Genomic DNA, 14508 nt, shown 5'->3' on the forward strand with positions numbered 1-14508 from the left:
TCAAAAGCTACGTTTATGAAAACAACTTAGTCATAACTCAATTTATAAAAAAGTATTGCGATAAAAAGCAGAAGGATTTCCTTGAGGTAATAATGTGGTTTATGGACCCTCTGCACAACCCTCTATTGGTACACTAAAGTAAAGGCAATGTCTACAGATCATGGTGACAAACTTACATTCTATGTTTGAGCTTATTTCTGGGCCTCCCGATTGGCTTTGCATATCGACGTTTGATCTCATCGGCTTTCTTATGCAGCAGTTTCTTTCCATTTTCCTTGGGCCTGCAGACCTGGCAGACCCAGGTACCTAGAGAGAGGAGAGCATCAGTTAGGTGGCTTCATCAACTCACACCACACATTCATTGGAAACATTTCCTTTTAATGCAGATGGCGAGGGAGAGGGACACACTCCTACTCACTCCTTACAATGAACAACAATCAATTACTCAGCACAAAGCAGGGAAATCCATAAAAAATGTATTAAAAAAAAAAAAAAACATCAGGGTCCACTGAAATAGACTGTCCCAAAATGGAACCCTATTCCCTATACAGTGCACTACTTCTGACCGGGGACCATGTAGGAAGAGGGTACCATTTGAGAGACTGCCCATGTCAGTGCATTTTGAGCAAAGCGATGCGACTTGTGTGAATATCAGTCCCGCTGCCAAAGGTCTTACACTACAGTAGCTGTTCAATCATTACAAGCATAGCTGTAGGCCATGTACATTAATCTACATCTCTCCCCTGGGACTGGGGAATCATTTGATATTCTTGCAAAGCTCCTAATAAGCCATCTCTGCTTCACTATGATGATTGACAGACCTAAAGACCCCCTATGAAGAACACACACACACACACACACACAGAGAGACCACCATATGTATGAACACCTTTACCTTTTGGCATCCTTGAGAGTGGTGGGTTGCAGCACTCCATGTGAAACCCCCGATCACAAGAGTCACAGAACAGCATCTCGTCCTGCAAGGAGACAGGAGGCATGTGTGGGGCTGTGTGGTGGCTTCCCTGTTGTTGCATAGATGTTACACCTTCTGTCATTTCACTCTAAAGAGGGACATGTCCGTTTAGTTTAATATGGATGATGTATGTGGAGGTGAATTATGTTTGGTTGAAGGGTGGATGGAGAAAAAAAGAGGCTGTGTCTTCATTGCACAACATGTTGCCCGGAAATGGCAGATCTATGCTTGAAAAAATATTTCATGATATATCTCTGTCCCAAACGGCACTCTATCCATTATATGGTGCACTACCTTTGACCAGAGCCCTGCTCAAAAGTAGTACACTATATATATAGGCCATAGGGTCCTATTTGGGACACAGACATTTTCATTGTTAAGAGGAAATGTATTACCGGGTTGATTACATTATTATGTCTCCATGAAAGCATTATCAATCTCTATCTCACACAGATTAAATGGTATGGCACTGTATTTAGAAAAAAATCTAATGTATTAAAATACTTACAGCGTTTTTGCCCTGTATTCGACAGGAGCTACAGGTTTTACATTCTATACATTGCCATCGCAATCTCTTCACATTTGTGGTCAGCTCTGGGGAGAACTTCAGACAAGATGGGTGCCCTGTAGAGGTAAATAAAGAGTGTTATTAGTGTTGCTGCACATTTCAACCATCCTTTAGGCGGTGTCTCAAATGGCACCCTATTCCCCATGTTGTGCACTACTTTTGACCAGGGCCCAGGGCAGTTGTCAAAATTAGTGCACTACATAGGGAAGAGGGTCCTATTTGGGAAACATACTTTAGTATCAGTTTCACCGAGCGGGAGGCGCGACCTTCCCATTATGTTCACACAGCAAGGTTAAATATTAACATATTGCATTATCAACAATGTTAAGCAGCGTTTGCGTGCGTCTGTGTCCGGGTGGGACCTCTCGCTCTTTTCCACAAGCTGTGTTTAAAAAACAGTATGATCAAACATCTGAGCAGCTAATTAAAGATAATTTGTTCTTAATGAGGCAGAAACAGTAGCAGAACTCAGTCTAATGGGGGCCCAAACGTGAAAGTCATGTAAAAGCGTGCCTCCTCTCTCACCGGCTCGTTCTCATGGTTGTAAAACAGCTGCTTTACACCCAGAGCACAATGTGTGTACACTAGGAGCGGTTAATGAAAACCACCTCAACGCTACTTAGTCAAATTTGAGCTATAAAAATGTCACTGGGAGAATAATTCCTTACAGCATTTAAAATAACTGTTTCCAAGGCAAACTAATCCTTATGAGAGGTCATTTTACAGAGGGTTAGCAGCAGCACATTTGTCTGAAAGAAAAGAACAGTAAAGGAAAATGACACCAATCTACGGCAGTGGAAAATGGATGACATTTGATCCTATTTCCCTCTCTGTCCCTCATTGCTGCCTGCCGTGTTCCCAGAATGCTGTTGCATTCCGATTCCGAGAGCGCCGTTCACTCAACGACATGAGTGATTTCTAAATTCTAATGGCCACTTAAGTGGAATCTGCAGCTTCCTTCCTCAGTCCACCATGGGTTGTTGGCAGTTTTGCCATAATTCTTCCTTTGTCTGTCATGTCTCCCTTTTCCAACTATCCAATAGAAACAGTTCATCAATTAAGTCCTTCAAGTAGAGGGTTTAGCCTAAAGCAGGAGAACATCATGATGCGAGAGGAATATGGCAACGGCCCGATGGCACTAGAGTTGCTGCTACCATTTCGGGGTATACCCCTCCACACATCGACTTACTGTGTTTAAACCACAGACTCACAAATTGCAGATTGACCATGCCTAATTAGAATCTGTCTAAACCACATCTGCTACAACATTAGCTACATATACACTGAGTGCAGAAAATATTATGAACAACTGCTCTTTCCATGATATAGACTAACCAAGTAAATCCAAATGAACGCTATGATCCCTTATTGATGTCACCTGTTAAATCCAATTCAAATCAGTGTAGATGAAGGGGAGGAGAGGTTAAAGACGGATTTTTAATTGAGAAGCGGATTGTGTATGTGTGCCATTCAGAGAGTGGATGGGCAAGACAGAAGATTTAAGTGCCTTTGAATGGGGTATGGTAGTAGGTGACAGAGGTGCACAGGTTTGTGTCAAGAACAGCAATGCTGCTGTGTTTTTCATGCTCAACCGTTTCCCGTGTGTATCAAGAATGGTCCATGACCCAAAGGCCATCCAGCCAACTTGACCCAACTGTGGGAAGCATTGGAGTCAACATGGGCCAGCATCCCTGTGGAACACTAGACACTTTGTAGAGTGCCCTGACAAATTAAAACTGTTCTGAGGGCAAAGGGGGAGAGGGGTGCAACTCAATATTAGGAAGGTGTTCTTAATGTTTTGTACACTCAGTGTACAAAGCGGGCTTCCTATCTATCTGTGGCTTCATCGCAAATGGGGCACTCTGTTCCCTATATAGGCCTAGTGTACTACTTTTGGGCACTACCCATAGGGCTCTGGTCCAAAGTAGTGCACTTCGTAGGTAATAATCCAATTTGGGATTCAGACAGTGGCCGTGTCCGAATCCCCGTAATTGCATTCTAAATAATAGGCTGATTGGGTGTGCCTAAATGCAAGGTGTTATAATGTGTGAACTTTCTGAAATTCAGTATGCAATCAAATTTTTACTTTTCATCTAGTAGAATTCACTTCCTGCTATTGAGGAAGAGAATTGTCTTTTTACTAAACAGTACATTCTAAATGGTATGTAATAAGATTAGCACACAGTTTTAGAAAGTAGTCGGCAAGACTAACTATGCCAGTGTGTTCGAGAGGATCAGTTTCAGCAAGGCGCAGAATAATCACTAAGCTTGATCACATAATGTGTAGTTATGTGGGATGCAAGGTGATCTAGAGCAGTTATTCTGCACAGTCCGACTGCCATGTAGTGAGACCTCAAACATGCACATCGTGTCAAGTGGACAAAGGCTCTCTAGGAGTCTAGGTAACTGAAATATGGTGAATGTGTAACCAGGTCAGCCAAGTTCAGACCAGTTTGGCACAGTCATATAAAAAAATGAAAAAAGGTTATGAACTTACCGCTGCTCCCACAGTCTGCACAGGAGAGAAGCTGCTCTGGCCTCTTGTCCCGATTGGACTCTTTCGTTCCCAAACAGAAACTGCATATTGGGATGGGGTCAGCGCGTAGCTGGGGAGAGAAACAGAAACTGCATATTGGGATGTGGTCAGGGCAAGCTGGGGCGAGAAACAAACTGTATATTGGGATGGGGTCAGGGCAAGCTGGGGCGAGAAACAAACTGTATATTGGGATGGAGTCAGGGCAAGCTGGGGAGAGAAACAAACTGTATATTGGGATGGGGTCAGGGCAAGCTGGGGAGAGAAACAAACTGTATATTGGGATGGGGTCAGGGCAAGCTGGGGCGAGAAACAAACTGTATATTGGGATGGGGTCAGGGCAAGCTGGGGAGAGAAACAGAAACTGCATATTGGGATGTGGTCAGGGCAAGCTGGGGCGAGAAACAAACTGTATATTGGGATGGGGTCAGGGCAAGCTGGGGCGAGAAACAAACTGTATATTGGGATGGAGTCAGGGCAAGCTGGGGAGAGAAACAAACTGTATATTGGGATGGGGTCAGGGCAAGCAAGTTGGGGAGAGAAACAAACTGTATATTGGGATGGGGTCAGGGCAAGCTGGGGCGAGAAACAAACTGTATATTGGGATGGGGTCAGGGCAAGCTGGGGAGAGAAACAAACTGTATATTGGGATGTGGTCAGGGCAAGCTGGGGCGAGAAACAAACTGTATATTGGGATGGGGTCAGGGCAAGCTGGGGAGAGAAACAAACTGTATATTGGGATGGGGTCAGCACGTAGCTGGGGAGAGAAACAAACTGTATATTGGGATGGGGTCAGGGCAAGCTGGGGAGAGAAACAAACTGTATATTGGGATGGGGTCAGGGCAAGCTGGGGCGAGAAACAAACTGTATATTGGGATGGGGTCAGGGCAAGCTGGGGAGAGAAACAAACTGTATATTGGGATGTGGTCAGGGCAAGCTGGGGCGATAAACAAACTGTATATTGGGATGGGGTCAGGGCAAGCTGGGGAGAGAAACAAACTGTATATTGGGATGGGGTCAGCACGTAGCTGTATATTGGGAGAGAAACGAGAAACAAACTGTATATTGGGATGGGGTCAGGGCAAGCTGGGGAGAGAAACAAACTGCATATTGGGATGGGGTCAGGGAAAGCTGGGAGAGAAACAAACTGTATATTGGGATGGGGTCAGGGCAAGCTGGGGAGAGAAACAGAAACTGCATATTGGGATGTGGTCAGGGCAAGCTGGGGCGAGAAACAAACTGCATATTGGGATGGGGTCAGGGCAAGCTGGGGCGAGAAACAAACTGTATATTGGGATGGGGTCAGGGCAAGCTGGGGCGAGAAACAAACTGTATATTGGGATGGGGTCAGGGCAAGCTGGGGCGAGAAACAAACTGTATATTGGGATGGGGTCAGGGCAAGCTGGGGAGAGAAACAAACTGTATATTGGGATGGGGTCAGGGCAAGCTGGGGAGAGAAACAAACTGTATATTGGGATGGGGTCAGGGCAAGCTGGGGCGAGAAACAAACTGTATATTGGGATGGGGTCAGGGCAAGCTGGGGCGAGAAACAAACTGTATATTGGGATGGGGTCAGGGAAAGCTGGGGCGAGAAACAAACTGTATATTGGGATGGGGTCAGGGAAACAAACAAGCTGGGGCTGGGGAGAAAGCTGGGATGGGGAGAAACAAACTGTATATTGGGATGGGGTCAGCGCGTAGCTGGGGAGAGAAACAAACTGTATATTGGGATGGGGTCAGGGCAAGCTGGGGCGAGAAACAAACTGTATATTGGGATGGGGTCAGGGCAAGCTGGGGCGAGAAACAAACTGTATATTGGGATGGGGTCAGGGCGAGAAACAAAAGAGAAACAAACTGTATATTGGGATGGGGCAAGAAACAAACTGTATATTGGGATGGAGTCAGGGCAGCTGGGGAGAGAAACAAACTGTATATTGGGATGGGGTCAGGGCAAGCTGGGGAGAGAAACAAACTGTATATTGGGATGGGGTCAGGGCAAGCTGGGGCGAGAAACAAACTGTATATTGGGATGGGGTCAGGGCAAGAAACAAGAGAAACAAACTGGGGGGGCGAGAAACAAACTGTATATTGGGATGGGGTCAGGGAAAGCTGGGGCGAGAAACAAACTGTATATTGGGATGGGGTGGGGGGAGAAAAAGCTGGGGGCGAGAAACAAACTGTATATTGGGATGGGGTCAGGGAAAGCTGGGGCGAGAAACAAACTGTATATTGGGATGGGGTCAGGGCAAGCTGGGGAGAGAAACAAACTGTATATTGGGATGGGGTCAACTGTATATTGGGGCAAGCTGGGCAAGCTGGGGCGAGAAACAAACTGTATATTGGGATGGGGTCAGAAACAAACGTCAGGGAAAGCTGGGGAGAGAAACAAACTGTATATTGGGATGGGGTCAGGGCAAGCTGTATATTGGGATGGGGAGCAAACAGAAACAAACTGTATATTGGGATGTGGTCAGGGCAAGCTGGGCAAGCGAGAAACAAACTGTATATTGGGATGGGGTCAGGAAACAAACTGAATTGGGAGCTGGGGAGAGCTGGGGAAACAAACTGTATATTGGGATGGGGTCAGGGCAAGCTGGGGAGAGAAACAAACTGTATATTGGGATGGGGTCAGGGAAAGCTGGGGCGAGAAACAAACTGTATATTGGGATGGGGTCAGGGCAAGCTGGGGAGAGAAACAAACTGTATATTGGGATGGGGTCAGGGCAAGCTGGGGAGAGAAACATAGCAAGTGTTCAAAAACATAAGAGGCATAGTGGACTAGCTATGTATGTACTGTTTGTGATGTAAATATGGGAATAATATCGGTATTCTGGTATGCTTTATGACACAAAAAAATTAATTATGGATACAAATACAGTTATCATTTTTAATTTTACCTTTATTTAACTAGGCAAGTCAGTTAATAACAAATTCTTATTTTCAATAAGCATACAGTCCTGTAAATTGCTACAGATATGCATAACACTCATCTATTCCTGTTTGTCTTGGAGTCTACTGACTGAAGAGCATGCTTTTAGGGGATTATTGAAACAGAGAATATATTCAAACAGATGCAATGATATGCAGATACATGAATAAGTAAACAAGGCTTAGCCATCAAAGCTCTGTGAATGATGGGAATTAGTGACATAATAGTCTGTCCCCCTGACATGAGTTCTCAACAACTAAAACACAATTAGCTTATTATGAACACTTACTGCCCACAGGAGGTACTCTACCGTAATACATGTGAAAAATTGCCCTTCTTTATCCATTAAATCTGAAAGGGGATGTGATAATCAGTTAAGGGGCTTAATCCACTTGAGAAAGTAACAGTACAATTAGATAGGATTAGCCAGTATGTAATCAAATTACCTTAATAAATAATAAATGATTCAAATACATTGTATAGTGCCGGGACGATACCAGTATCACAATATTTTTTCCATGGCAAGAAGTAAAACCCAAAGCAGACCTCACTCTTTGGTCCTTTAACCTGCTGTATGTAAAATATTGTGAGCTATAAACATAATGTTCATTTCCAACATTAGTGCTGTTTTCCTGAAAAAGTTAAATTCGCTTTGTGTTTCGTTTCTTTGCCAGGATACTAACGAGTATCGCAATACTGGTATCGTCCCGGCCCTAACATTGTAGTTGCTCTCCCTCTCTCCATGTTTCAGAATCAGCAGTAGAAAGGTTAACACTCACTTAAGGGCTTAAAATGACATACAAAAGTAGTAAAATATCAGCTTTAAGGTTTAAGAGGACTTAGCACTGATCACTTAGAACTATTAACAGGCAGATCTAACTACCAGCATGGCTAGTAGGAAGGTAAACATTGTACCTATACCCATCTGTTCTATAGCCTGCAAAATATTCAAAACACTTTCTTCTGCTCAGTATCGAACACTATGAAATGACTTTCTTATTGAACCCAATGGACTCAACCACCTTGAAAACAGCACCACCACATAACACAGAAACTAACAGCAGACTAGCCCATGTTTAGTTTGAAGGTAAACGGCCATGTGTAGCTCAGTTGGTATTGCGACACTTGCAACAAGGTCATGGGTTATTTTCCCGCAGGGATCACATAACCTACACATGCTAAAAACACATGCGCTCTCTATGCTGTTAATCACTTTGGATAAAAACATCTGCTAAGGGTCATAGGTTATATATTACTATATGGTGTGTTCCTACTCTTCTATACAATGAACATATTCAACAATTTTTTGTTCAGTAGACCTATGAAACGTTATTCGGTTCAATCATTTCATGACTATGGTAAAGCAACCACAAAAAATGACACCACGTAACACAGCGTCTCACACACACACACTTCTCAGGCAGCATAACACAGTGTCATACATGCATCACACACACACACACACTCCTCAGGCAGCATAACACAGCAGGAAGGAGGTTCTTAAGGGAAAATAACACAGGGTATGACAATAAATAACAAACCTCATCATCAGTTCACACACAAACGACTCATCAACTGACTGCGGAGGTTTTGGGAAGAAAGGGGATTCTGGGGAGATGGCCATAATTAGTTTCTACTGAGCCAGAGGCAGGCAGATTATCATCATGACCTCAACACAGCCCGTTTGAACGCAATATCCATCGGCCCTGACGTGACCCCTCCGTGACCTGCAGATGCAATCTCGGTGTTGAGAAGAGTCCGATGTCACGTTATCTTGAGATAGAAATGCCTAGTATGTAGAACAATCATGCCTCTCTGACATATTAGATTCTGAATAATGTCCACTCTATGCATGCCATTTCTAACTTCACCATTACCGAATGTGCCCCAGGTAGATTTTAGGGCTAGCCACAGTCACATTTAGTTGTTTACATTTTAGTAATTTAGCAGACGCTCTTATCCAGAGCAACTTACAGGAGATATTAGGGGTTAAGTGTCTTGCTCAAGGGCACATCAGATTTTTCACCTAGTCCGCCTGGGCTTTTGAAACCAGCGACCTTTCAGTTAGTGGCCCAATACTCTTACCCGCTAGGCTACCTGCTGCCATTTCAAAATACAGGAAGTGGAAAAGTAAAACAGGGATAGGATGCATCTGTGGGATTTGGTCATTGTTCTTGGCTGGTGTTATAGCCTATCAATTGAATAATATAATGAGAGAAAGCCATTTACAGATACATCAATGACTCCTCCATTTCCAAAATCTTCCAGGTCAATAGAGTGGCTGTGCAACCGGTGGAATCAGATTGTCTGTCTATGTAAAGACAACCACTCTTGAATGAATGCTACAGATATGATTCATTTTTGTAAGATAGGCTACACCTCACTTTCAACATCTCTTCAACAGCGTATAATTTACTTGGCAGATGCTTTTATCCAAAGTGACTAAGAGTACAGTACAGGCAGTGCATACATATTTAGTATGAGTATCAATACCGACAAGAATTGAACCCACAACCTTGGCTAGATGCGGCATTACGTCATTGTGATCATTAATGGGTCACAGAAAGTAGAAACAGGAAGAAGCTCTATCACAGGATTTAAAAAAATAAATCTGTCCTTTAAAAACGTCTAAATAGCAGAGCCGTCTGTCTTTAGTACGTAGGCCTATCTAGCCTGTTCCTTTTGCACTTGATCACAATATATTCCATCACAAAAACTACAGAATCCACCTAATCTACAAATGAAGATTCATCTTTGTGAAAGGCTCTAGCTGTTTGGAACAACTGTGTTCAAACGACTTCTAAAATCAGCAGAGCAGTCTTTCTCTAGTAGGCTAAAGTATCTAAATAGGCTGCTCTTTTTGTACTTGATCAAACAATCACCAACCTAGGCTACTTTGTATCCCCCAAATAAAAATTTAACTGGATGTGAAATCTTCATCTGCAGTGATGCTATAGTAAAATGGTTACTAGCGCCCAGCTTATCGTGATAACCATGCAATTGGTCTGTGGGACTAGGGCTGGAACAATTACCTTAGTTATGAAGACTCATGAAAATAAAATAACCGTCATACATTTTTTTGTAATGTAATGTTATTACATTTTTGGGGTGGAACAACTGCTGACTGAAGAGGGGACGGCCAGGCATTCATGCGATTGAGTCCGTTTCTGCGGCAACATGGACTCTTAATGTGATGGAACTTCGTTGCTCCTTACTGAAACAAGCATGTTGTTGTAGCAAACAAGCCTTTGGTTGCGAGACAACGCCACCACAATGCAGCAACAGCACACATAGAAATATAATTAATAGAATGGTTCCTCTAACCCTGGCAACTTGACTGGTAAACTCATGGGTACATGAGGTGGCAGGGTAGCCTAGTGGTTAGAGCATGTGACTAGTAACCGGAAGGTTGCGAGTTCAAACCCCCGAGCTGACAAGGTACAAATCTGTCGTTCTGCCCCTGAACAGGCAGTTAACCCACTGGTCCTAGGCAGTAATTGAAAATAAGAATTTGTTGTAACTGACTTGCCTGGTTAAATAAAGGTAAAAATAAAATAAAACAAGGGCTTCCTGGTATTGTGATGCAATAATTTCTATAGTAATGTAGAATGTCAATTAAAATTATGTTAACTGATATGGCTCATGCAATGGACTGTATTTTTTGTAATGTCAGTTGAATCAACAAATAATGGCACATTGATGGGTACACTTGCAATGGCCGCCAGTCCACCAATTCTGGCGTCATTGACTTGAATGGGGATGCCCATTCTATTCATTCCATTTCTACGGCAGCACATGCAGTCAGGAGCAGAGGAAGAGGAAATGTGTGTTTTGTTTTACTATTCGAACGGTTATTATGATGACTGCAAACAAATGGCTGGCCAACTATCGTCATCCAAACGTCCATGACTGTCACAGCCCTATACATGACCTGCATGAAAAGGGCATTATTCCAATAAGACAGGATTAGCTTTTTATTACATCAAATCGGTAGCCTGAGCATATGAGTAGAAACAAAGGTTCAGGCTGCTGCACAGTCACTATGGAAGATCTAGTCTACAGCGCCTGGTTAAATTGTCTTTAAGAGGATTTTTATACTCTCTCCATGGTTAAAAAGTAGTGAGAAACAAGTGTGTAAAAGTGTGCTTCATTTACTATCATCCCAAATCTAAATATTTCATTATCTTGACTAATTCTTTATTCTTTATATTTTACGCAAATTTTTCTTATGGATGGGCTGAACGTGTTACTACATTAGAAATGTTCACCACACAAAAATATGAAATACATCCTTTTTACATCCTCAGTTTGGTGACGTTAGTATTAAAAGTTTAGTCATCACGATCTCACAAAATCGATTGCTTAAAACAGATGAATATCTTTAGTTTAATACCGGTGTTGTCGTCATATGTGGCAGTCGGTAGTATACTTTTTTCCCCCTCTCTCCTCCCATAAATGACTCTGGCCTCAAATAAATTAATGGATTTGAGGCTTAAACTATAATTCAAATGAAAGCCAATCCCTGAAGTAATTTAGAAACCGATGTGAGGTGGTGATTCATTGGAATTATCCAGTCAAAAAGTATTGTTTCCGTATCGGCTATCGACCGATATAATGGTCTCACAAAGCTATAAGTTGACATATGGCAACTACAGGTTATTGTCGATCGACTGGTAAATGTAGTACACCCAAGTTATTGGAGGTTTGTCTTTTAGAAGAGAACGGCACATGTAGCGTCAGCGAATTGTCCCAGTTCCATTGATTTCCATACAATATCGATGTGAGTGAATCATTTGGGCACAATATTGATTACAGTAGAACAAGCTAATCAATTGCAGCTCCGAGTGGACCCATGGCAAATGTATGTGCGTTTGCAGTTCATAAAAAGTTATAATTTAGGAAAATAAAAGTAATCTGAACACAAGACTGACATGTGTAAAGAGCAATTTTTGTATTCAAAATATTACAACCTACTTCAGCATATTGACAATGAATTTGGACAGTTGTAACCAGTGTTGAAACACTGGGCTATAAATCAAAACAGGAAACAGCAACAGTATAATTTTCTACTTATAAATTATTTTAACAATTCTTATGTGAATCTACTTAATTAGATAAGAACCACTGAATTCGCCCAGAAAACATGCTGATGTAGTAAGCTATTGATTTTGATGATATTAGTGCAATTGTGAAATAAGTTTAGTGTATGTTTAGTTGATATAGTCAAGTTTCACAACTTACACAGTAGTTCAAAAATGTATAAAGCAAAAACCCTATGTGGCTAGCCTAGTCTGGGCTGGCCATTAGATATTTTATGCAGTAGGGAACAGCCTCCTATTGGTGATTAAACAGAGAAAAATAAAACCCCTTAAAAGTAATACTCATCTGAAAATAAAAGAGAAAGAACACAGCTAAAGAGGAGAAGATGTTACTGATTGACTAGGGGATACCAAATTAAGTACATTAGAGGAAATTACTGTGCTTTAAAAAGGCACAGTTGTGTTCCATGAGGGGGGTGGGGTTCTATTAGAAGACTGCTGTTCTAGAAGCCAGGCAGAGAGCTGTGCTGAAGAACAGGTTACATAACAGTAAGGGGAGAGAAGAAAAATCCTTGCCTTTGTTGCAGCCAAACTCACTTTAGAATCTAATAAACTTTGACCCAAGACTGCTCTTTTCCAAGACTCTCATTTCCAATACCGACTAGTTATGCTTTGTTACTCGCTAATGTCAAGGACTAGAAAGAAGTCATCCTTTTGAGTAAACTAAAAGAACTTAGGGATGTCACCACCAAATAGCATAGGAGCTGAGTGTAATTGAAAGACTCCAAACTTATACAGAAAAGGGACAAGACAATTCTTATGAGGATAGATTTCTTGGTAATGACAAGCTTTTTATTACAGGAGGACAGTGTCTTAGAACTGTTTCACGTTGGTCCGACCGCAAACACAAACTTGTGGCTGTATAGTCAACGGTGTTATTTCCTGATATTCATAATGAAACTGAAGGGTAGATAATGTCTCCAATAGTGAAAATGCCAATATAGAATGGTATACTGTAGGCCTACACCATTTATAGTGGTAAATTACCAAATTATTAACATAAATTAATCCTTTCCATAACTTGGAGAGAAAACATGTTAACGAAACTTTATACTCCCAAAGCCCTAGACTTTCATTTTGACCTTCTACACAAAAGGGGGGAAACTGTTTTATGGCAACAGTAATAGTAACCTTCCAATGCCTTGGCCTTCACTGTAAAGTCCTTTTCATTTGTCAAGTACAAAACTGCTGTCAATACAGTATTGTTCACGTGCAGCATGAGTTAGTGCTGAGTGATGGAGCCACAATCTCTGCAGAGTGAAAAACACGTCTCATGCATCATGGTCAAGAGAAAACAATGAAGGCTAAGAGTTTTTAGTGGCCCTATATCAAGCCATACAGTCACATCCAAAATTATTTTACAGCGTTTCCCTTACATGCATTAGTAGAGGCGCAATGCAGCTGCTAAATCGTGGTTGCCACTTAAAAATAGATGCATACAGTACCAGTCAAAAGTTCGGACATCTACTCATTCAACGGTTTTTCTTTATTTTTTACTATTTTCTAAATGTAGAATAATAATGAAGAAGTCACAACTATGAAATAGCACATATAGAACCATGTAGTAACCAAAAAATGTTAAACAAATCAAAATATATTTTATATTTGAGATTCTACAAAAGGAGCCACCCTCGGCCTTGATTACAGCTTTACACACTCTTGCCATTCTCTCAAACAGCTTCATGAGGATGTCACCTGGAATGAATTTCAATTAACAGGTGTACCTTGTTAAAAATTAATTTGTGTAATTGTTTTCCTTCTTAATGCGTTAGACCCAAATAGTTGTGTGTGACAAGTATTTTTTATTCTACCTTTATTTAACCAGGTAGGCAAGTTGAGAACAAGTTCGCAACTGCGACCTGGCCAAGATAAAGCATAGTAATTCAACATATACAGAGTTACAAATGGAATAAATAAAACATAGTCAATACAGTAGAACAAAAGAAAACAAAAAGTATATATACAGTGAGTGCAAATGAGGTAAGAGAAGGGAGTTCAGGCAATAAATAGGCCATGGTGGCGAAGTAATTACAATATAGCAATTAAAACACTGGAATGGTAGGTGTGCAGAAGATGAAAGTGCAAGTAGAGATACTGGGTTGCAAAGGAGCAAGATAAATAAATACTGTATGGGGATGAGGTAGGTAGATAGATGGGCTGTTTACAGATGGGCTATGTATAGGTGCAGTGATCTGTCAGCTGCTCTGACAGCTGGTGCTTAAAGCTAGTGAGGGAGACATGAGTCTCCAGCTTCAAAGATTTTTGCAGTTCGTTCCAGTCATTGGCAGCAGAGAACTGTAAGGAAAGACGACCAAAGGAGGAATTGGCTTTGGGGGTGACCAGTGAGATATACCTGCTGGAGCGCGTGCTGCTATGGTGACCAGTGAGCTGAGATCAGGTGGAGCT

The 14508-nt window shown here is 41.9% G+C and overlaps 1 protein-coding gene across 1 annotated transcript in view; it reads right to left on the bottom strand.

The window, feature by feature from the left end:
- LOC115112960 (K(lysine) acetyltransferase 6B) overlaps window positions 1-14508 on the bottom strand; it is a 41413-nt gene that overhangs the window by 20272 nt on the left and 6633 nt on the right. The window contains 4 exon segments of the mRNA XM_029640068.2: window positions 177-306; window positions 896-977; window positions 1482-1597; window positions 4039-4147. Coding sequence (XP_029495928.2) covers window positions 177-306; window positions 896-977; window positions 1482-1597; window positions 4039-4147 — 437 coding nt within the window.

This window comes from Oncorhynchus nerka, linkage group LG28 (assembly GCF_034236695.1).
Source record: "Oncorhynchus nerka isolate Pitt River linkage group LG28, Oner_Uvic_2.0, whole genome shotgun sequence".
Classification (NCBI taxonomy): domain Eukaryota; kingdom Metazoa; phylum Chordata; class Actinopteri; order Salmoniformes; family Salmonidae; genus Oncorhynchus; species Oncorhynchus nerka.